This window comes from Diceros bicornis, chromosome 4, assembly GCF_020826845.1.
Source record: "Diceros bicornis minor isolate mBicDic1 chromosome 4, mDicBic1.mat.cur, whole genome shotgun sequence".
NCBI classification, from domain to species: Eukaryota; Metazoa; Chordata; class Mammalia; order Perissodactyla; family Rhinocerotidae; genus Diceros; species Diceros bicornis.
Window position 1 is genome coordinate 73,330,128 of NC_080743.1, and position 23,003 is coordinate 73,353,130.

General features: G+C 34.5%; 1 protein-coding gene and 1 pseudogene across 7 annotated transcripts in view; one reads left to right on the forward strand and one right to left on the reverse strand.

The window, feature by feature from the left end:
* Window positions 1-478: 478 nt before the first annotated feature.
* Window positions 479-23,003, reverse strand: part of LOC131404737 (membrane cofactor protein-like) — a 29,717-nt gene continuing 7,192 nt past the window's right edge. The window contains exons 4-9 of one of the 7 annotated variants that reach the window (XM_058539743.1): window positions 17,487-17,572; window positions 16,449-16,648; window positions 10,901-11,083; window positions 10,044-10,167; window positions 6,694-6,747; window positions 479-1,171 (exon numbers count right to left, since the gene is read on the reverse strand). In XM_058539743.1, coding sequence (XP_058395726.1) covers window positions 1,140-1,171; window positions 6,694-6,747; window positions 10,044-10,167; window positions 10,901-11,083; window positions 16,449-16,648; window positions 17,487-17,572 — 679 coding nt within the window. In that variant the 3' untranslated portion in view covers window positions 479-1,139. The other 6 variants (XM_058539747.1, XM_058539740.1, XM_058539741.1 and 3 more) reach the window with 6 other exon arrangements.
* LOC131404744 (ubiquitin-like) lies at window positions 19,520-19,901 on the forward strand (annotated as a pseudogene).

The following is a 23,003-nucleotide window of genomic DNA, read 5'->3' on the forward strand; positions in this document are numbered from 1 at the left end:
TGTCAGTATTTCTCTAAGACCACTATATTTTTCTGTTTTTCAAAGTCAATACAGTTTTTTTTCTGTAGTAGTGGAATCCTTTTCTTTAAATAGAATTTTAAATAGAAATCCAATATATGAGAAAGATAAGTAAGCATTATATTCAAAGAAATATTTATTTGATACAACAACAAACCTATTGAAGATGATAAAAATCTGAAACTGAATCACTAAATACTGATATTTTCTATTAGCTTCAGCATTCATTTAATTAACTTCAAATATTGGTAGACACCTTGAAGCTCACAACAGTGTGGAAACTACTTTCCTGGTTGGCTTTAGCCTCAAAGGAATGCTAGGAGCCCAGGAAGAAACACAGGGCTGGGTGGGCCCAGACTGCCATTCTAGCTGATATGTTCTGTCTTTCCCTTTGCTCCTGTGATCAAAGACACCACTTGGCTTTTACCAAGAAATTGCCCTTCATGTTGGCCTTTGTAGAATCTGCTCCCAAACTCTTGATTGTAACCTCAGGTACCGCCTCACGTTGTAAGAGGTGGGATACATATCTCCCTCTCTGCCCAGCTATGTGGACACACATTTTGGCACAAATAGAGGAACATTTCCAATTCATTTCACTCAAAGACAGAGGGTGGCTGGGGTCAAAGGTTTTAAGGCAGTGCACATCATAATTTTTCAAAATCAGAGGATGTTTTTATTGGTTTCTCTTTCATATGCTAAAAATATTCTTGTCAAGGGAAACAGATAAATGCCTTTACAGAATTATTTACAAGTTGACATTGAATACATTTACAAAAGTAAGTAAAATGTATTTTGGTTTCTGTAAAAGGATATTTTTTGCTTCCTGCACTTAAAATGAACAGATTCTGTGATTATTTCCCATTTGGTTAAAAAATGTCCTCACTACTGGATTCACAGCTGCTAGAAAGTAGAGGAAGCTAGATAGTCTGATAAAAGGACGAGGGGACATTACTCTACTGGAGTGTATAGCAAAGCAAAAGCGGTCAGGACACTTCATGTTACGTTTAGAACAGGAATGGTAGAAGAAAACACCAATCACTGAGCAAAGGCAACAGGACTCTGAGTGTCCTCTGATGTTTCCTGCCCACATATCTTAGCTCAGGTCATTGCTGTCTCAATATTCACTGAATATTCTTCAAAAGAAACGACATCGCTGAAAAAAATCACAACAGGAAGCAAATACATTTTAGTGATAAAAGCAAACCTTTCCCTCATCTCTTCTTCTCAGAGAGAAATAAATTTTACCTCTCTATGGCTCTCACCAGTTAGGTATGTGCTGAATGGAGGAAGGGAAAAGTGCAGAATAAAAAGTAACATGAAACCCAAAGGCAGCGTGAGTGGCATAATAAGTAGGGTCAAATGAATGACACAGGAGAATCGAGGTAAAGCTGATAACCAGGTTCATAAATTAAGACTTTTCTGACTCTCACTTAGGAACTTGAAACAAGAAGTTTGTGCAAGAAGCTACTTTAACTTGGAAGTCGTATAGATCACCCAGCAGACGAACAGATTCTGAATTTCTGTGCAATCTGTTTACCTCTGAAACCGTTTAGCCTGAAGTGAATAACATAAACTCTCTCTCTCAGAAAACAGACTGTGTGAGGAGAAGGGGTCCTGGACTCTAGCATCTTATTTTGAGGGAACACACAGAGCATATATTAAGTCCATGTAATATGGTCTTGGAAATCAATTTTATGACATCATACATTCTCAGATGCATCTGGACTTTTGCACTGAGTACAGTTTCTTCCTGGGAACATTTGTTTTCAACCTGAGGAAGATCTCTGTAAAACTTAGTATATGACCTCCTGTATTCTGGGACGGATTTAAATTTCATAAATGTGGTATATAAACCAATTACAAAAATCTTTGTTATTTATTAATTTTCTGTTTCAAATTTTTTGAAGAGTTTGTTCAATGCTCAAGAATCTGAGAGCCAAGTAGAAAAATGTTCAAGTTAATATGACCCTTCAATTTTTTACCTGATGTCATTACACTCCCCACCACCTGAACTGGCTACTATATATATTACATCCAGTAAACTTCTGTAACATTCACTTAAGCAGACAGCTTAAAAATTACGAAGTTATTGAATTAGTCATTATTAATAAAACATTAAAAATAGGTTTAAGTTATAACAAACAATAAATAAACTGAACAGAGAAAAAAAGAAAAAAACAGTTTAGTCACAGGTAATAAAACACATAAATAATGCAAAGAATTCTAAAGCATTTAGCGAACTCTCACTTATCCAGGGATGATTTAACCAGAGTAAAGAAAATCATGCATTTATAGAAGAAAAATCATTACAAATAAGTGAAAACATTGAACTAAATGCACCTGTTTTTTGGAATCACACAGTCATGACATGCGAAACAGGACTCAAGCAGTAGCAAAGGACAGGGAAGGGCTGTGGATCCCAAGACGAGAAAGTCTGGTAGAAACATTAGTTAAGAAAAGACACTGGAGGGGAAAAGAAAGGAGCCTGTAGATGGGGCAATTTCAGACCAATTGGGATCTTATTCTATTCTTGGCTGAAAAATAAGAAACAGAAAACTATAGCAGAATACTTCAACCTTGTGGCCATTTTTTCATCAGTACTTTAAATATGTTTAATGATCTTAAAATGACTACTTATAGTATTTTTGTACTGTGGTATGAAGGCCATAGAAGGGTAACTGTGTTCCCAAATCATGATAAGTACAGTTTACATCAAATCCACTTTGTACCAAGTTATAACAGGAATTTGGGATTATCTGTGCCTGGTGCCCTGCTTCCAAGGGACTCCTAGAAATAGAGAAGTAACTGCACACATTTTATAGTCTTGTAAAGGAGTTTCTCAGGCAACAACAGCCAACTGGGGAGAAGATTATGGACATTAAATAGTGCAAAGAATATAATAAAAATCCTGACTTTTTTAAAAGTAAAGCTAAGTATTACCCCATACTCTTAAAAAACATACACATAGATGAGGAGTCTTTAAAAAATCCAATGATCTTAAACAGGAAAAAAATTTGCCAGTAAACTGGATGCTGTTTCTTCACATTTCAAGAATATGGGCCCGTCAATAATAGTCTACACCCTGGATCCCTAAAGTGACGTCCAGGCCCAGCAGCAGCGTCACCTGGGAGCTCATTAGAAATGGACTCTCAGATCACTGATGCTACTGAGCCTTTATCGGGGGAACAACCTCAGATAACTGTTCAGCTTTAAAGGGTCCTTTAACCGTAGCTATTGAGAGTTTGATTCATACTTATTAAGGAATCTTTAAGGATTTTGATGCAGTCATGTTTTCAACAAAGAAGGAAAGTGAGGAGCAGAAACCTATTTTACGTCATTTTCTAGAGAAGTCATTTCTACAGAAACATTTTGGTTTTGTAAAAATATTCCACTGATAGTATTTCCTAGTCAGACTGCTGTGTAATGTAATTTTAAAAATATACCACTGATAGAGAAATCAAATATGCATACTATGTGTTCTACAAATATAAGATTTAAGATTCAAATGAAGGCATCATGGGTATTTAAAAAAGATAACCAAGTAATATTGAAAAAGTCTGAGCTCTTTATGAGTGAAGAAGATACTTTTATTACCTAGTCCAAACCCAGCGAGTAATATAAAAGGAAAATATATCATAAAATGATGAATACCAAAAGTCTTAAAATTCTTACTTTGATTTCAAAGCTATTTCCAAAGCTACAGGGGAAAAAAAATTCACTAAAAATCAGAAATTCCAAAGCACCTAATCTTGGTCTGTGCTCCAGGATTTATTCTAAGTCTTTGATTAAATTGTAAGTTATCTCATTAAAATCTAAGTTTGCTGTTTAAAAACATTAGAACATATGTATTTGTACATTTTTTTCTATTCTATGCCCCTCCTCCTTTTTCAATTTTATAGATAAAAAGACAAATAAAGTTAATGTGCCTTGTAAATCTTACCCCTCTCAGCAACTATAAGTTTAACCCCATCAGTTTTACTGCAACCTAGTAAATTAAGAGAATGTAAGAGGGAAATCAAGTAGTGTTGCTTTAATTCCCCAGTTTCACATGTATAAATAACCACTCAATGTGGAAAGAAATCAAATTGTGTATTTGAATGAGACAACTACAGAGCTCCTCACAACTACCTATGTTACACAGACAAATGGAACTTTCATCATGAAAACTGCCATGAATTCAACTGTCCAAGTCTCCACAGTGAATTATTTAAAATTAAATCTTGGCCACTAATCCAATTCAGGAAATGGGGTATACCTAGGGTAGAGAGGGCCCCATGATGGTCCATGATTCACTGCAGAACTTAAACCTCAAATCCCATAGAAATTTTTCGTGCAGTCATAATAGCCGAAGCAACTCTGCACAGGTTACTCTTGTTACAATTATACCAAAAGCAGCAGAAAATATTTTTAGTAAAGAAATGCAATTCATCCTGCACACACATGTAGGCACATTTTTTAAAAAGAAGGCATGCGATACAGAGTACAAACAAAAGCTGCACAAAAGTACATGAAGAATGAGAAGAACCAATAAATTAGAAGAAGCAAGCTTTAATTTATCCTCTCCTCCTGGTGCGCAGAAATTTGTACAGGCAGGTGCCAATTACTGCAATGCCAACAACTACAAGACACCAAGAAACAAGTGACATGTGACTGAAAACTAATTACCAAGATTCAAAATCTAGCAGGATAAATAAATGTTGGTTATATTTCAGAAAAGGTTATTTTATTTCAGCACGTATACATTTATATTCCATCTGGACTCTTTACTCTCTAAATCCAGTTCCCCGGAATCACTTAAACAGTCCACAGTAAGTCATAGAAGAGTCCTTGCTTAATTTAGAAAATTACTCAAAGCATATTTGGGAAGCAAACTTGTATGACTAATTATCTTGAAAAAACATGTATTATTTAGGATTTGTTACCAAGCTGACATATAGAATATAAAGAATATACAATCACCAAGACAAGGTAGTACATCATATAAAAGCTCAAGTTTCTAGACTGGTTTACTTAATTTCAAGCTATAAAAATTACAGAAACTGAAAAATCATTAAGAAAATAATGCACTTCTTCACAGTAATATTTTGATTTAAGTACTATCAAAGTTTGGGGTACGTACAGTAACAACAATCAGAGCAATGATTCCTCCACCTGAGAAAAAATGAAAAGAGTCTGAAGATAATTGAGCACATATGGGCCTTCAGATAACAGCTGTATTTTCATTTTGATCAGATCATCTAAAAACTATAGCCGAGAAAATGTTTATCTATCTAGTTTGAGGGTGACTGCTAGTGCATCCAAGTCATTTTGATCACAGAACCCTTCTAATCAGACTCCAGATATAGGATTCACCTTGTGAAACTCTTCATAGGAATCTCACTTTTCCTTGTTTTGTGCTGTAGCTACAACACCAGGATATTTAGTAAAGGTTATCAGAACAATTAGAATTCACAAGATTAGAGGAAAATTGTTTTAAAAATGTATTATCCCATCATGGTTTAGTTCAGTATTCATTCTATCGTTTCTTATGATTTTGTTAGGAATTTAATTTATATTTTTTCCCCAAAAGTGAGTCTGTGGAATAAGTCATAAATAAAGTTCCATTAATCGAACACAGAGATGCTATCTGCAGTGTCTTCACAAACAATATTTTATCTTATCATCACCCCTCCTTATTCCCTCCTCAACAAAATTTAAGATATAATCCAAATTACCAAGGAAATTCTTTCTAAGAATGTAAATGAAACACCAGGCACATGGATAAAAATTATGCAGAGAAACTAAATATGCATTTAGGTTAACATATTCTAACTGTCCAGAGAGCAATAAACAATACTACAAGATCTTAATTCGTGGAAATGTTCATCAGTAGGACCAAAACTTCTAAACTGCCATTATTTTTTTTAATTTCTATAAATCAAAGCATAAAATGTCATGTTTAACTCTGCTGTTTTCATTTCAGAAAAAATCATCAAGTGTTTCACATCTTAAGATGGCACTGGAGTTCCTGGCACAATGACAGTTTGACCACAGTGTTCAGAGGGAAAACATAACAAGCCTAAAGTGCATTTTATAAAAGGATTAACCTTACTAAGCTTGTCTAATGTAAATAAAAGTAATAGATATTTTTCTTCATTTTTTTAATCAAGAAATCTTTGTATTTCATTTAACTGTCACAACTAAACTTCATTATTCTCTTTAACACAAATTGTGTGAACTATGTGAGCCTACACAAAGTGTGCTACACCAGCCTGTTATGGGAAAAAACTCACCCAACTTATAGTATTTTAAGGCTTGTGTATACATGGTACAAATAGAAAGAAAATTTATCTACAAATTGCCATGAGAAAATAACACTATCAAATGGAAAGCAAGTTATATTTTATATATTTTAACCTACATATAACCATAGCATTTAACAAAGTTAGGATTCCTTGCCTTGCTAGGAATCCTAATGTGGGAGACCTCTTAAGAAAGGTATGATCTGCACGTGTCTACACATACTACTGATTCCAGGTGTCATGGTATTTACACTATTAAAATAACTACAAGTGTCAATTATCACCAATTTGTGACACATTGTTACTTCTCTAACTACAGAAAACTGAAATATGATATTTCCATGAAGACCTCTAGGGTCTCATAATGCAGGGCTATTAGTAACCAAAATAATACCTAAAGTTTTCATGTGTTTAAGTGGTAGTGATCCATCACTGGGACTGGGATGTCCTAGAAGAAAAGAAAAAAATGAAACTGGAAATGAGTCAAAGTATAAAAAAGAATAATAATAAAAATTAATGAGGCTTAAAGACCACTAAATTCATAGGTTTGATTTTTTGCCTTTGTACAAAAACCCTTATAACTTCATTTTCATATATAAATTATATTAATGCTTCTCATTAAAAGCAGTATCACAAAGTCTTATAAAGTTATATTTAATGTCATTAGCACTCTTCTTCCTGTCCAGTAACATTTCCTATGACAATTCTGTGGTACAGCAAGAAAATTTATCATTAGTGTATTGTCAAAATTAGCCTATGGACTCAAAGTGATTTTCCTTAAAATGAAAAGATACAGGAGGGTTTAATAAACTATTTAGAAGTTGATTTGCAATAAAAAGAAACTTCAGCATAGTAAAGGTCATGTATGAAAAATCCATAGGTAACATTGTACTCAATGGTGAAAGACTGAAAGTTTTTCCCTTAAGATAAGGAACAAGACAGGATTCCTATGTTTGTCGCTTACATTCAACATAATATTGGAAGTTGTAGTCAGAGCAATTAGGCAAGAAAAAGAAATAAAAAGCACCCAAATTGGGAAGGAAGAAACAAAATGATCCCTGTTCCAAATGACATGTTCTTTTACACAGAAAACTCTAAAGATACACGTGTGCACACATGCACATACACACACACACACAAACACAAATCTGTTAGAATAAATGAATTCAGCAAAGTTGCAGCTACAAAATCAACACACGAAAATCAGCTGCATTTCTACACATTAACAATGAACAATCCAAAAATGAAATTAAAAAAACAGTTTCATTTATAATGGCATCGAAAAGAATAAAATACTTAGGAATAAACTTAACCAAGGAGGTGAAAGACTCGTATACTGAAAACTACAAAACATTGCTGACAGAAATTGAAGAAGACATAAATAAATGAAAAGATATCCTGTGTTCATGTATTGGAAGAGTTAATTTGTTAAGAAGTTAATACCATGCCAAGCAATCTACAGATTACATGCAACCCCTATCACATCTTGAACATGCATTTTGCAGAAATAGAAAAATCCAACCTATAATTCATAAGACATCTCAAGGGACTAGGAACAGTCAAGACAACCTTGAAAAAGAAGAGTGAATTTGAAAGGACTCTCACATCCTGATTTTACAACTTACTAAAAAGCTACAGCACTCAGAACATAGTGGTACTGGCATAAGGAGAGGAACACAGACCAATGGAATAGAATAGAGGGCCCAGAAATTAACCCTCACATATATGGTCAAATGATTGTCCACAAAGTGTCCTTAGAACATTCAGTGAGGAAAGGGCAGTCTTTTTAACAAATGGCTCTTGGGAAACTGGATATCCACATGCAAAAGAATGAAGTTGGACCTTTACCTTACACAACATACAAAAATGAATTCAAAATGGGTCAAAGAACTAAACTTAAGAGCTAAACCTATAAAATTCTTAGAAGAAAACATGGAGGACAAGCTTCATGATGTTGCATCTGGCAGTGATTTTTTGCATGTGACGCCAAAGTACAGGCAACAAAAGAAAAAACAGATAAATTGGACTTCTTCAAAATTAAAAAATATGTGCATCAAAGGACACTATCAACAGTGAAAAGGCAATCCACAGAATGGGACGAAACATCTGCAAATCATATATCTGATAAGTGATTAATATCCAAAATATATAATGACATCCTAAAACTAAAAAAAAAACCAGTTCAAAAATGGGCAAAAGACTTGAACAGACATTTCTGCAAAGAAGATATACAAAAGACCAATAAACACATGAAAAGACAATCAATAATCATTTGGGATATGCAAATAAAAAACACAATGAGATACTACTTCACATATATTACGCTGGCTATTATCAAAAAACAGAAAATAACAAATGTTGGCAAGAGATGGAGAAATTGGAACCTTTGTGCATCACTGGTGGGAATGTAAAAAGGTGCAGCCACTGTGGAAGACACGATGGTTGTTCCTCAAAAAAGTAAACACAGAATTACCGTATAACCCAGCAATTCTACTCCTGTGTATATACCCCCTAAAATTGAAAGCAAGGAATCAGATACAGGAATGCCAGTATTCAGAGAAGCATTATTCAGAATAACCAAAAGGTAAGTACAACCCACATGTCTATCAAAAGATGAATGGATAAACTAAATGTGACATATACAAACAATGGAATATTATTCAGTCATAAAAAGAAATAAAGTTCTGATACATGTTAGAAGATGGATGAAATTTAAAAACATTACATGAAGTGAAATAAGCCAGGACATGTTATGCTAAGTGAAATAAGCCAGAAGTGATTCCACTTCTATGAGGAACTTAGGATAGTGAAATTCATAGAGACAGAAAGTAGAATATTGGTTACCTGCCTGGGAGAATGGAGAGTTATTGTTTAATGGGTGTAAAGATTCAGTTTGAGATGATGAAAAAGTTTTGGAGATAGAAAGTAGTGATGGTTGCACAACAATGTGAATGTACTTCATGCCACTGAAAAGTACACTGAAAAGAGTTAAAATGGTAAAGAATAAAATAAAAGTTGATCTGGAAATATCAACAGAAGAGAAGCCTGAACATTTCTGAAAAGAAAGTGTTTTACCAGATATTAAAACATATAGTAGAACTACAGTGAAAAAAAAAAACAATTTGGTGCTGGCACAAGATTGGACAGCATTCAAGGCAACAGCAAGACGAATGGAACCCCCATGAATTTAATGTATGATAAAAGTTGGCAGTTCAAAACAGTTGGAAAGAAAAACTTATTCAACAAAGACTTAGCCGTTGGATGGGGGTGAGTGGAGTGGAGAGGAACCCTGTCTCATTCCATGTACCATAATGAATTTCAGATGTACTGATGATTTAAATGCAAAGAATGTAAGCAGGACATATGGTTGAAATGTTTATATAATTTAGCATGGGGAAGATCTAAAACTTTTATAAGAAAGACATAATACTCATAGCTTTTAGGGAAAAGATCAATACATCCAACTACCTATTAATGTAAAACTTCTACACATACAAATGACCACTGATAGCAGAATAGTTCAATAACATATAATATATAGAATTAGAATGTAAACAGAGGGCCTGTTCCAGGAAGAGACCTATCACCAGAGATAACTACAAAGAATATGAGCTAGGGGTGATACAGTCCCCAACAGTAGAAATACTATAATGATAATGATAATCCCCAGACATTTAAAGAATTTTGAAAAAATAACCAGGAACTTAGAGGATTTTGAAAAATATAAGCAGGAAGTTACTCAACCTGAGATACTGGAATTTGGAGGTTTTGTACTGGGAAGAGTCGACACTGGAAAACAAAACAATGTAGACTGGATCAAACACTTGGGAGTGATTGCTGGCATTTGCACTAGGAATCGAAAAGATTTCTGAAAAATATAACCAGGAGTTACTACACGCGAATGATTCAAAATCAGAGGTTTGGTACTGAGAGCAATCAGCACTGGAAAACAAAATAATGTATACTGGATCACCCACTTGGGAATTATTGCTTTCTGTTTATTTATATGAATTATGCTTTTTATTCTTGACTTATTTAGGTAAAAATTCCCATGCTTCAATTTTCTCAAAAATGGTTGTTATCCATTTTTACACATAAAAAAGCAGAACACTAGAAATTTATATACCTGTGTGATGTACATAACCTGGTAAGACCCTATGAAAACATATAAAATCACAACAGAAGAATTCCTTGTGAATTGTTTTTGTGTGTGTGTGAAGAAGATTACCCCTGAGCTAATATCTGTTGCCAATCCTCCTCTTACTGCTGAGGAAGATTAGCCCTGGGCTAACATCCATGCCCATCTTCTTCAACTTTGTATGCGGGACGTCTACCACAGCATGGCTTGATAAGTGGTGCATAGGTCCCCGCCCAGAATCCAAACCTGCGAACTCATGCCTCCGAAGTGGAGTGTGCAAACTTAAGCACTATGCCACCGGGCTGGCCCCTCTGGTGAATTTTATGTCCCGCATGTGTCATGGAAATGAATACAAGAGAGTTAAATTGCTTCTTTCAATTATTCTGTATGACTAATATTTAACATCAAAGAAATAAAATCTGAGAAAGAAAAAAAAAACAAGAAGGAAGAAGACACTTTGTACCTTTAATGCACGTTGGCATCGCAGGCTCCCAAGTACTGTCAGCACCACAGACCACTGTGTTGCTGCCACTGAGGTAAAAACCCTGGAGACATTCAAATACAAGCGTCGCTTTGTAGTAAAATTTTTTTCGAAATCCTGATACCATTTCTCCATTTTTAAGTACTGGATATACACATTTGACCACTGAAAAGTGGAGAAATTATAGAATTAATGGAAAGCCACTTTAACAGGGCACCAGAAGAACTAGTGCAAAGGAGCAATTTCCAGTGGGAACAAAGAGACAAGGAATCAAAGGCAAGATGTTAATTTAAAAGAACAAAACTTCATGTGGGCATTTTAATTCCAGGTATACAGATTAGAGAAATCTAATAACTTTTTTCCACATAGAATAGACTGCCATTATATTTTATTGGCTTTCCTACATTTTTTTCCCTTACTGACAAGTTTTAAGGAAGGTCTAACTACCAGATACAAATTCCAGATAAATTCAAAAGCAACTTTTGATACTCTTTAGCTCTAGGGATTTTTTTAAGCATGCAAACATTGATTACAGTACCCTGCTTTTCGAGAAAGTTATGAAAGATTTTTTGAGCAGGTAATACTTGAGCTCAAATTTAAAGGTTGAAAAGAAGCTAGCCATGCAAAGATATGCAACCAGAAAGTTCAGAGGTAGCAACAACATACCCGAACTGGGATGTTCACGAAATAGAAAGGCCAATGGAGTTAGGGCAGTGTTTTCTGAACATTTTGGCCTGCAACCCAGAGACCAAGAAACACATTTTACATTGTAAACCAGTATACAAGCACATAGACCTGAAACAAAGTTAGTACTTAGCCTTCATACCAGTGTACTCTGGTATTTCCCATTCCACTCTACTTCTGAAGAAGTAAACGCTGGTCATGACCCTCTAGATTGATTTCAGGATCCATTAATGGGTTTGGCAGAATTTGGGGGAAAAAAAAAAAACCAAAATACTGGCCTGGGCACTGAGTACAAGACAACATCTTTTGAGATTAAACCTGAGCAATAGCTCAGGGCCAGATGATATAGAGGCTTGTGAGACAGAAGAGTGCTCTTCCTCCTTTCCCCTGGATCTGAGTTTCCCTCAGGTGTCATTTCCCTTCAGCCTGAAGAACTTCCTTGAGCAATTCTTGTAGTGCAGGTTGGCTAGTGACAAATCCTCGTAGCTCTTGTTTATCTGAAAATGTTTTTATTTATTTGACCTTCAGTTTTGAAGACTTCCCCTTGACAGAGGGTTCTGGGTTAGGTGTTTTCTTTCGCTTGCAGCACATTAGCACATATTATTGTCTTCTGGTGTCCACAGTTCCTCCACAGGTCCTCAAGGGAAGCAGCTGTCATTCTTACTTGTGGGGGTGGGGAGAAGAGATAATGCATTTTTTTCCCTCTCTCTCGCTGCTTTTTCTTTTGTTTCACTAGTTTGACCAGGATGTGTTTAGTTCAATAAGAGTTTCTTGGTAAATTTTAAAAATTCATTTATCCTGCTAGGTCACTGAATTTCCTGTACAAGTAGGGTTGTCGTTTTTCATCAAATATGATAATGTTTGGCCCATATTTATTTAATAATTGTCTGTACTGTTCTTTCTCCCCTCTTCCTGAAACTCCAATTACATGTATGTTTGACTGCTTGCTACTCTCCCACAGGTCTGAAAGTCTCTCCATCTTTTCTTTAACATTTCTTTTCAAAGCATGTTGGATTTCTATCATCCTGACTCCTGGTTCACTGGTCTTTTCTCTGTTGTGCTAAACTGCTGTGAATTGCACTAATGATTTTCTGTGATTAGATTTAGTGGCTATAACTTATGTACAATAAAACTCACCCTTTTAACTGTACAGCTGTAAGAGTTTTGACAAATGCAAATAATCATGTAATTACCACCACAATAAAGACAGACAAGTTCCATAAGCCCCCAACATTTCCTCATGCCACTTTATAATCCACCCTCCACACCCTCCCAACTGCCTGCCCCGAGGAGCCAACCATTGGTCTGTTTTCTATCTCTATTGTGTTGCTTTTCCAGAATGTCAGAATGCGATCACAGCCTCTGACTATGGCTTATTTCACTTAGCGTAATGCATGTGAGATTTATTCCTGTTGCTGTGTGGATTAGATGCTCATTCTGTTTTATTGCAGGGTCTTATTCCATGTATAGATATATCATGGTTGTTGACCCATTCACCAGTTGAAAAACACGTGGGTTGTTTCCAGTGTGGAGTGATTATGATTAAGGCCGCAATGAATATTCTCATACAGGTTTCTTTGTGAACATGTGTTCGTTTTACTCGGATTGCTGAGTTGTGTGTTAAGTGTCTGCTTAACTTTATAAGAAATTACCAAGCTGTGTTTCAAAATCGTCACACCACTTTGCATTCTTACCAGCAATGTACACAAGTTCCAAGTGCTCCACACCTTGCCAGTAAGTGGTATTTTTATTTTTTTGTATTTGTTTTTACTTTCAGCCATTCTAGTAGGTGCTTAGAGGTATCTCATTGTGGTTTTAAATCACGTTTCTGTGATTACTAGTGATATTGAGCAACTTTTCATGTACTTTTTTGCCATCCATACATCTTCTTTGGTGAAATAGGTCTATTAAAATATTCTGCTTATTTTTTAAGAATTGTGATGTCTTCTTACGATTGTGTTTTGAGAGTTCTTTATACATTGTAGATAGAAGTCCATTATCAGATATGTGCTTTGCAAATATTATCTCCCAGTATGGCTCTGGTTTTTCATTCTTCTAACAGTGTCTTTTGAGAGTAGAAGTTTTGAGATTTTAAGTCCAACTTATTAATTTTTTTTCTTTAAAGGATCATGCTTTTAGGGTTGTATTTAAGAAATCTTTGGCTAAGTCACAAATGTTTTCTACTAATAGTCCTATAGTTTTAGGTTTTACATTTAACTCTATAATACATTTTGAGTAAATGTACATGGTGCTAACATGGGTTGAGGTTTTGTTTTTTTTTTTGCATATGGATGTCCAATTGTGCATATATTTTACCATTTTTCTGCTGAATTGTTTGTATACCTGTGACAAAGTCAACTGCACACTTTTGAAAAGGTCTATTTCTTGGCTCTCTGTTCTGTTCCACTGCTCTATACGGTTATCTTTGCACCAATAGCATACTGTCTTGATTACATGCTTCATAGTATGTTTTATAATAAGTCTTGGAACCAAGTGGAATGAGTCCTCTAATTTTTTTTCAAAATTGTTTTGACTATTCTACTTCTTTTGGCCTTACATATAAATTTTAGAATTAGTTTGTCAATTTCTACAAAAAGTTCTGCAGGACTTTTCTTGGGATTGTGCAGAATTTATAGATCAATTAAAGACAACTGACATCTTTATTATACTGAGTCGTCCAATCCACGACCACTGAACTTCTATTTATTAAGGTCTTGTTTAATTTCTTTTATAAGTGTTTAGTTGTTTTTACCATTCAAATCTTGCACATGTGTTGTGAGATTTACACAAAAGTATTTTGGAGCTATTGTAAATACTACATAAAAAATTTCAATTTCTAATGGTTTGTTGCTAGTATATAGACATACACTTGATTTCTGTATGTTGATCTTGTGTCTTGCAACCTTGCTAAAACTTGTCTTTCAAATTGTCTACACAGACAATCATGTCATAAGTGAATAAAGTCTATTTTATTTCTTCCTTTCCAATACATACATCTATTTCTATCTTTCGCCTTATTGTACTGGCTAGGACCTCCAATACAATGCTGAATAGAGTGGTGAGAATACACATCCTTGTCTTGTTCCTACCTTAGTGGCAAATAAATTAGTTTTTCACCCTTAAACATAATGTTAGCTGTGGGAGTTTTGTAGGTTCCTTTTATCAGGTTCACATAGTTCCCCTCTATTCCTAGTTGGTGAGAAGTTTTATTATGAAAAGATGATGAATTCTGTCAAACGCTTTTTTTTTTTGCATCTATTAAGATGATCATGTGAGTGTTTTTCATTATAGTCTCTTGATATGGTAAATTACACTCATTAATTTCTGAATTTGAATCAACCTTGCATTCATGAATTAAAATTTACTTGATTATGATTATTTTTGTATATGACAGGATTTCATTAGTTAATATTTTGTTAAGAAGTTTTGATTCCATGTTCATTATGGATGTTTGTTATTTTCTTGCAAAGTTTTTATCTTGTTTTGGTTTTATGGAAATGCCTTTCTCGGGATATAAGTCAACACGTATTCCCTCCTCTTCTATTTTCTTGAAGAGTTTGTGTAGAGCTGCTACTATTTTTCCCTTGAATGTTTGGTAAAATTCCCCAGAGAGCACATGGGGCCTGTAGTGCTCTTTGTGAGACGGTTTAAGTTGTCAAATTTATAGGCATAAAGTTGTTTGTTTTATTCCCTTATTATCCTTTCAGTGTCTGCAGGATATTTAGTGATGTCTTCTTTTTCATTCTCGATGTTGGTAATTTACATCTCCTTTCTTTGTGTCAGACTGGCTCTAGTCTATCCATTTTACTGATCTTCTCCAAGAAAAAGGTGTTGGTTTCATTGATTCTCTACTTTTTTTCTCTTTTCAATATCATTGATTTCTTTCTATCCTATTTCCTTCTGTTTCCCTCTTTTGCATTTAATTTGCTCTTCTCTTTATTTTCTTAAGGTAGAAGCGTAGATTAATAATTTGAGACTTTTCTCTTTTTCTAAGATAAGTATTTCATGCTATAAATACCCTCTATGCAATGCTTTTGCTGTATCCCACAAATTCTGATATGTAATGTTTTCATTTTTATTCAATCCAAAACACTTTCTAGTATCCCTTGTGACTTCTTTGATTCAATTGTTAATAGTATCTCACATAATTTTCATATATTTGGGGATTTTACAGATATCTTTGTTTTGATTTCTACATTCATTCCATTGTGAACAGATAATGTACTGTGAATGATTTCAACTTTTTGAAATTTGTTAAAAATTATCTATTGCCTAGAATATGGTATTATAAAATGTTCCAAGTGCAGTTGAAAAGAGTAAAGATTTTGTTGTTATTCAGTGGTTCCTTTCTTTCAAGAGTCAAATCCCCTCCAATGCCTCCCTGCTTTTGGTCACTCTCAAATGCCTGAAATATTCCTTTTTAAATATGTTCTGTCATATTTATCAATCTTATCAGTAAGAGAGCTAGTATTTTACAATTTACTCTACCATTTCCTATAGCCACAGCTCTCAGACTTCTTGTAATACAAGCTAAAACTTTCTTATTTTTAAGCCAGTGTGTGTTGTTTTTTGATAGTTTCAAGCAAAAAAATCCTAACTCGGGCATATACACAGTAGTTCACAATGTAAAATTGGAATGCCAAGAATATGTGAGGTGAGGGGTGGGGAACTCTGCAAAGAAAACTGTTTTTGACTCAATTTGACCTATATGAAAATAAATTAGAAGTCAACTTAACAGGAGGAGGACACACACATGATTATTTTGTTTAGCTGTAGGTAAAACTATTTACAAAGTGTTTCTACAGTATTTACAAATGAAGACAGAAATAAATGGAAATATTTTTACCTTTACACATAGGAGGGTCACTACTCCATGTGTTATTCCCAGAACAAACAAGCTTGCTCTCTCCAACAAGCGAATATTCACTTCTGGTCCATCTGAAGGATCACAACTATAAGTTACTACATCATTGTATGTAAATTTCTCCTGGTCGCTTCTGGTGTATTTTCCATTTTGTATTTTTGGAGGTGGTTGACAATACAGCTCTTAAAAAGGAAAAAAAGGAGAGCATGAAAGGCAAAAGGAAAGGGAAAAGATTAAGACAGCATTAGTAAAGTCCTATGAACTCCTTCTACAGATTAATTAACATATGATTTGTACAATCTAGTTGTGAATCCAATATTCATTTAGAAGAAGGTTTCTAAGATAAATTGTATTATCTCAAATTCAAGCCATTAACATAGAAATTAACTTTCAGATAAAACCTATTTTCTTAAATACCTATATAAAATATCTATTACATTCATCTGTAAGGCCATGCTATGTTTTGTTCTCATCATAAGAGATGCTGACAATTTAAGCAGAAAATATGCTTGTGATTAAAAATAATACTCATTGCTAGTTGAGAAATGCTTTATAATTTATAAACATATCCATTTGTTAAATTGGTTGTTTACAGTACCAAGATATTATTCTTTTTTCACTTTCATCCTTACAAGTGTATGGTGAAATTTTCCAGAGGCTACAAATTGTGTGATAATGCAACAAACTCAATCCAGATGTCATCCTTTAAGAAAGATATGAAGAGATTTGCAATAATGTAAAACAATGCCACTATTCTCACTATTTATTTTGGAAAATTGATTTTTCATAAGAATATGTTGCATATGTTAACATGTATTGAGCTTACTGTTCTTAAAAATGAGTTAACAAATTATTTAAAAAACTTCTCAGTTTTAATTCCAATATAATGAATGTCAATAGACATAACCCACATAAAGAAAAGCTCTTTGGGATCTTTGTTAATTTAAAAGCATAATGGGGTCCTGAGGCCAAAAAGTTTGAGAATTGCTGGTCTAAATTCTAAAGTGAGAATTTACTTACTATTGCACTGTGGGATAATATCACTCCAATGCACATTATCTCCAACAAGTTTACATGTTAGAATATTTTGTCCAGTTAAGTAATAACTAAATGAGAAAAGAAAAGGTTACTCTGTTTTTTACCAGTTAACAAGATGAACATAAAAATGAAAAAAATTTTTACATGGTTGTTTTTCTGCACTAAAGTAGTTTGAGAAGTTTCTAAAGTGACAGAATATAATCAAAGTACTAATAAAATATGCAATTTAATTAAAGAGTTTCTGCACTTGAAAACACATTTGCCAATAGCAAAAATGTCTAAATAAATCTGTCATACCTGTTGGTCTAGACTCTTCGCTATCTCTGGCAATCACATTACACATTCATTTCTATGTCCTTGCTCATGCCATTCTGCTCAGTAAGGACAACGAGTGAGTAGAGAGAACAGGCCCCAGAGCTTGCCCGCCTGGATTCGAGTTCCAGCTCCATGACTGACTTATTATTTGAGCTTGGGAAAGTCCCTTAATGTTTCTCTTGCTCAGCTTCCTCATCTATGATAGGGGATACAGTACATACCTCAGGGGGTTGTTCTGAGGATTAGAGGAGTTAGCATCTGGCACACAGTGAGTGCTAGGTAAGTTTTAGCTCTTATTAATATTCTTTAGATCAGAATATCTTTCGAGGAATAGCTCAGGAACACTGCTGGATGAAATCTTCTCTGATGATTTAAATTCACAGTACTCTCTCCTCCTTCTGGACTCTCATTGTAATGATCATGAGTAATCCTATGTATTTGGTACTTCTCATGTACTATTTTGCTTTGACACTTCTCTGGATATATTGCATTTCTCAAGAAGGCTATAGCTTCTTTGAGAAGAGTATCTGTCTTAAACTTTTGGTATTCCTCAAAATGCCTAGCAGATCTCTCTCTCTTACTATTAACTGGATGTTCAAATATTTGTACTTGATAAAATTGAAAAATAGTAAGTGAAACTGCCTGTACATGCTTACAGTTGACTTTTCCCCCAAGGCTCACTCATTGCTTCCATGTTAGAATGTATTAGGAGAAGATTCTGGGATGATGGCAGAGCAGGAATCACCAAGAATCTCTCTTTCACTTAGATAACAATTGCACTAGTAGAATCTGCCTGATGTAAGTATTTTGGAAATCTAGAGTATGTTAGTAGCTTGCAATTTCCAGGGGAAGGCTTAGACAGGTAATTTGCCTTAATTTCAGTCAATTTCAGCTCCTAGGACAGTGGCAGCTACCCATCCCCTACCCACAACAGGCGACTGTGTATGTGTTCCTGGAGCAGCTTACAAGCAGCCTGTAGGAAGCAGGCTGGGCAAAAAGGACTCTGTCCTCCAATTATCAGGGATCTGTGCTCTTATCACTGATTGCTGCCTCTGATCACAGAGAAGCAGACAAAGAGGTGGGTGGTCATTGTTGTGACACCTACTCCCACTCTTGCAAGCCCCTTCCACGCCAGCTGAAGTGACTTTCAAGGGATTTAAAGATCCAGTGCCCTTTGCTGTCCCCTTCATTTTGCACGTTTTCCTCCTTCAGGAGCCAGATATTAAAAACTAGAACATTTGAAAACAACTGCATATGTGGGGAAAACTAGAAAGTGACTATGCTTGCCCAGGGATAGACTCAGAAAAGACCTGAGAAGACCTTCAGTTTACACATCAGGCTGATCCTCAGCACAGAAACACCCTACAACAATCAAAACAAACAAACAAAAAAACCCAAAATAATAACATAAAATATCAAGCTTTAGGAAATGGGGATAATCTGATTTCCAGTTACCACATTATTAGCTTCAAATGTCCAGATCAACAAAAAATCACAAGGCATACAAAGGAACAGGAAGTATGGTCCATTCAAAGGAAAAAATAAATCAAAAGGTACTGTCCCTGAAAAAGATCTAATGGCAGAACTAATAAACAAAGACTTTCAAATAAGTGTCTTGCACAGGTGTCTTGGTGGCAAATTAGTGGTTTCTACTTCCACTGCCCTCTTTTTCTTCAATGAGAGGCTGAGCAGTAGATGCAGAGATGCAGATCTTTGTGAAAACCCTGACAGGCAAGCCCATCACTCTCGAGGTTGAGCCTCGAGTGACACCATTCTCAGTGACACCATTGAGAATGTCAAAACCAAAATCCAAGACAACAGTGTCTGATATTTGTGGGCAAACAGCTGGAGGATAGCCACATTCTCTCAGACTATAATATCCAGAAAGAGTCTACCCTGTACTTGGTGCTTCACCTGTGTGGTGGCATCATCAAGCCTTCCTTCTGCCAGCTCACCCAGAAATACAATGGCAACAAGATGATCTGCCACAAGTATTACGCTCACCTGCACCCTTGTGCTGTCAACTACTGCAAAAACTGTGGCCTCACCAAGAATCTGTGCCCCAAGAAAAAGGTTAAATAAGACCTCTCCACTGGCTCCTCCCTTGCCTACAGGGTGGCCTCCTGACCCAGCCCCAAGGCCCTGAGGCCTCAATAAAATTTGAAAAGAAAAAGAAAAAACTATCTTAAAGATGCTCAAAGAACTAACAGAAGAAGTGTAGAAAGTCAAGAAAACAATGTGTGAACAAAATGGAAATATCAATTAGGAGATAGAAAACTTAAAAAGAAACCAAAAGTAAATTATAGAGTTGAAAAGTACAACTGCAATGAAAAATTAATTAGAGGAATTAAAGGCAGATTTGAGAAGCCAGAAGAAAGAATCACCGAACTTGAAGATAGGACAATGGAAATTATTGAGGAACAGAAAGAAAAAAGATTGAAGAAAAGTGAACAGAGCCTAAGGAACCTGTAGGACACCAACAAGCAGACCAACATATACACTGTGAGACTTTCAGAAGGAATAGACAGAAAGAAAGGGGTAGAGAGAATATGTGAAGAAATAATGGCTGGAAACTTCCCAAATTTGATGAAATACATGAACATAAATATCCAAAAACTCAACAAACTCCAAGTGAGATGAACTCAAAGAGATCCATAGTAAGACACATAATAATAAAACTTTCAAAAGACAAAGGGAGAATCTTGAAAGCTTAAGAAAGAAGTGAATCATCATGTACAAGGGGTTTTAAATAAAATTATCAGAAGATTTCTAATCAGAAACTTGGAGGCCATAAGACAGCTGGCCAATATATTCAAAAGTGCTAAAAGAAAAAGAAAACAGTCAGCCAAAAATCCTCTATCCAGTAAAACTGTCCTTCAAAATCAAGGGAAAAATTAAGACATTCCCAGAAATAAAAGCTGAGGGAGTTAGTGACCACTAGACCACCAGCCCAGAAGAAATACTCAAGGGAGTCTTTCAAGGTGAAATGAAAGGACACTAGAAAGTAACTCAAAGCCATATGGGTAAATAAATATCTAACTAATGGTAAAGATATGGGCATGTATGAAAGCTAGTATTAATGTAATAATAGTTTGTAACTGCAATTTCTGTTTTCTATGTGATTTAAGAGACTAATCTTTTTAAAGAAATAGAGAAATTATTAGTGTAAAGTTAGTATTACAATTATTAGTGTAGAGGCTAGTATGACGTCAAAAACCAAAAGGGTTGGAGATGGATCTGTAAAGGAGAAGTTTTTATAATTTATTGACGCTAAGTTGGTACAAATTAAAATTAGAGTGTTATAACTATAGGATGTTAAGTGCAATCCTTATGGTAACCACAAAGAAAATAGCTATAGAATATACACAAAAGGACACGAGAAAAGAATTTAAACATTTCACTACATAAATCAACTGAACATAGAAGAAAATAGTAATACAGGAAATCAGGGACAAAAAAAGCCATAACACATATAGAAAAGAAATAGCAAAATGACAGAAGCAAGTCCCTCCTTGTCAGTAATTACATTAAATGTAAATGGATTGAACTCTCCAATCAAAAGACAGAGATTGGCAGAATGGATAAAAACACATGATTCAACTATACACAGTCTACAAGACTCACTTGAGATCCAAAGAAAAAACAAGTTGTAAGTGAAAGGATGGAAACAGTTATTCCCTGAAAATAATAAACAAGAGAAGGCAGAGGTGGCTATACTAATATCAGACAAATTAGACTTTAAATCAAAAAAGGTTCAAGAGATAAAGAAAGACACATATCAATAAGAGTTCAATACTGCAAGAAGATATAACAATCATAAACATTTATGCACCTAATGACAGGCTATCAAAATACATGAAGGAAAAACTGACAGAATTGAAGGGATAAATACACATTTCTACCTAATAGGCATATCTACAATAACAGTTGAAGACTTCAATACCCCATTCACAATAATGAATAGAACAACTAGACAGAAGTAAAGTAAGGAAATAGAAGACTTGAACAACAAAATAAACCAACTAGATCTCACAGACATATTCAGACCACTCTACCCAATAATGGAATATGTAGTCTTCTCAAGTGCACATGGATATTTTCCAAGATAAACCATATGTTAGGCCACAAATTAATAACACAAATTAATGTTATTAATAACAGAATTAATTATAGACTAAAAAACGTAATACATAACATCATAATTATGCAGGTGACAAATTAATATTAATTAATCAATAAATTTACAAAGATATCATACAAAGTATCTGCTCTGACCACAATGGGAAAAAGTTAAAAATTAATATCAAAAAGAAAACTGGAAAATTCACAAAATTGTAAAAATTAAACAACACGGATTTAAACAGCCACTGGATCAAAAAAGAAATTAGAAGGAAAATTAGAAAATACTTTGAGATAAATGAAAATGAAAACATAACATACCACATCTTATGGGATGCAGCAAAAGCAGTGCCAAGGGGGAAATGTATAGCTATAAATGCTTACATTAAAAAAATTGAGGGATCTGAAATCAACAACCTAACTTTACAACTTAAGGAACTAGAAAAAGAAGAACTAAACCAAAGCTAGCAGAAGTAAGTATAAAATAAAGATTAGAGCAGAGATAAACAAAACAGAGAAGAAAAAAACAATAGAGAAAATCAATGAAACCCAAAGTTGGTTATTTGGAAGGATGAACAAAATTGACAACTCTTTAGCTAGATGGACTAAGGAAAAAGAGAAGACTCAAATTACTAAAATCAGAAATGTAAGTGGAGACATTACTATCACTTCCACAGAAATAGAAAATATTACAGGAGAGTACTATGAAAAATTTTATGCCAATAAATTGGATAACCTAGATAAAATGGACAAATTCCTAGAAACACAAAACATACCAAGACTAAATCATTAAAAAATAGAAAATATGAATAGACCTATAACTAGTAAGGAAATTGAAACAATAATCAAAAATTTCCCAATAAAGAAAAGCCCTGGACCTCATGGTTACACTGGTGAATTCTACCAAACATTTATGACCAAGTGGGTGTTATTCCTAGAATATAAAGATGGCTCAACCATGAAAATCGATCAATGTAGTATGCCACATCAACAGAACAAAAGGAAAAAAACCATGTGACACTCAATTGTTGCAGAAAAAGCACTTGACAAAATTCAATATGCTTT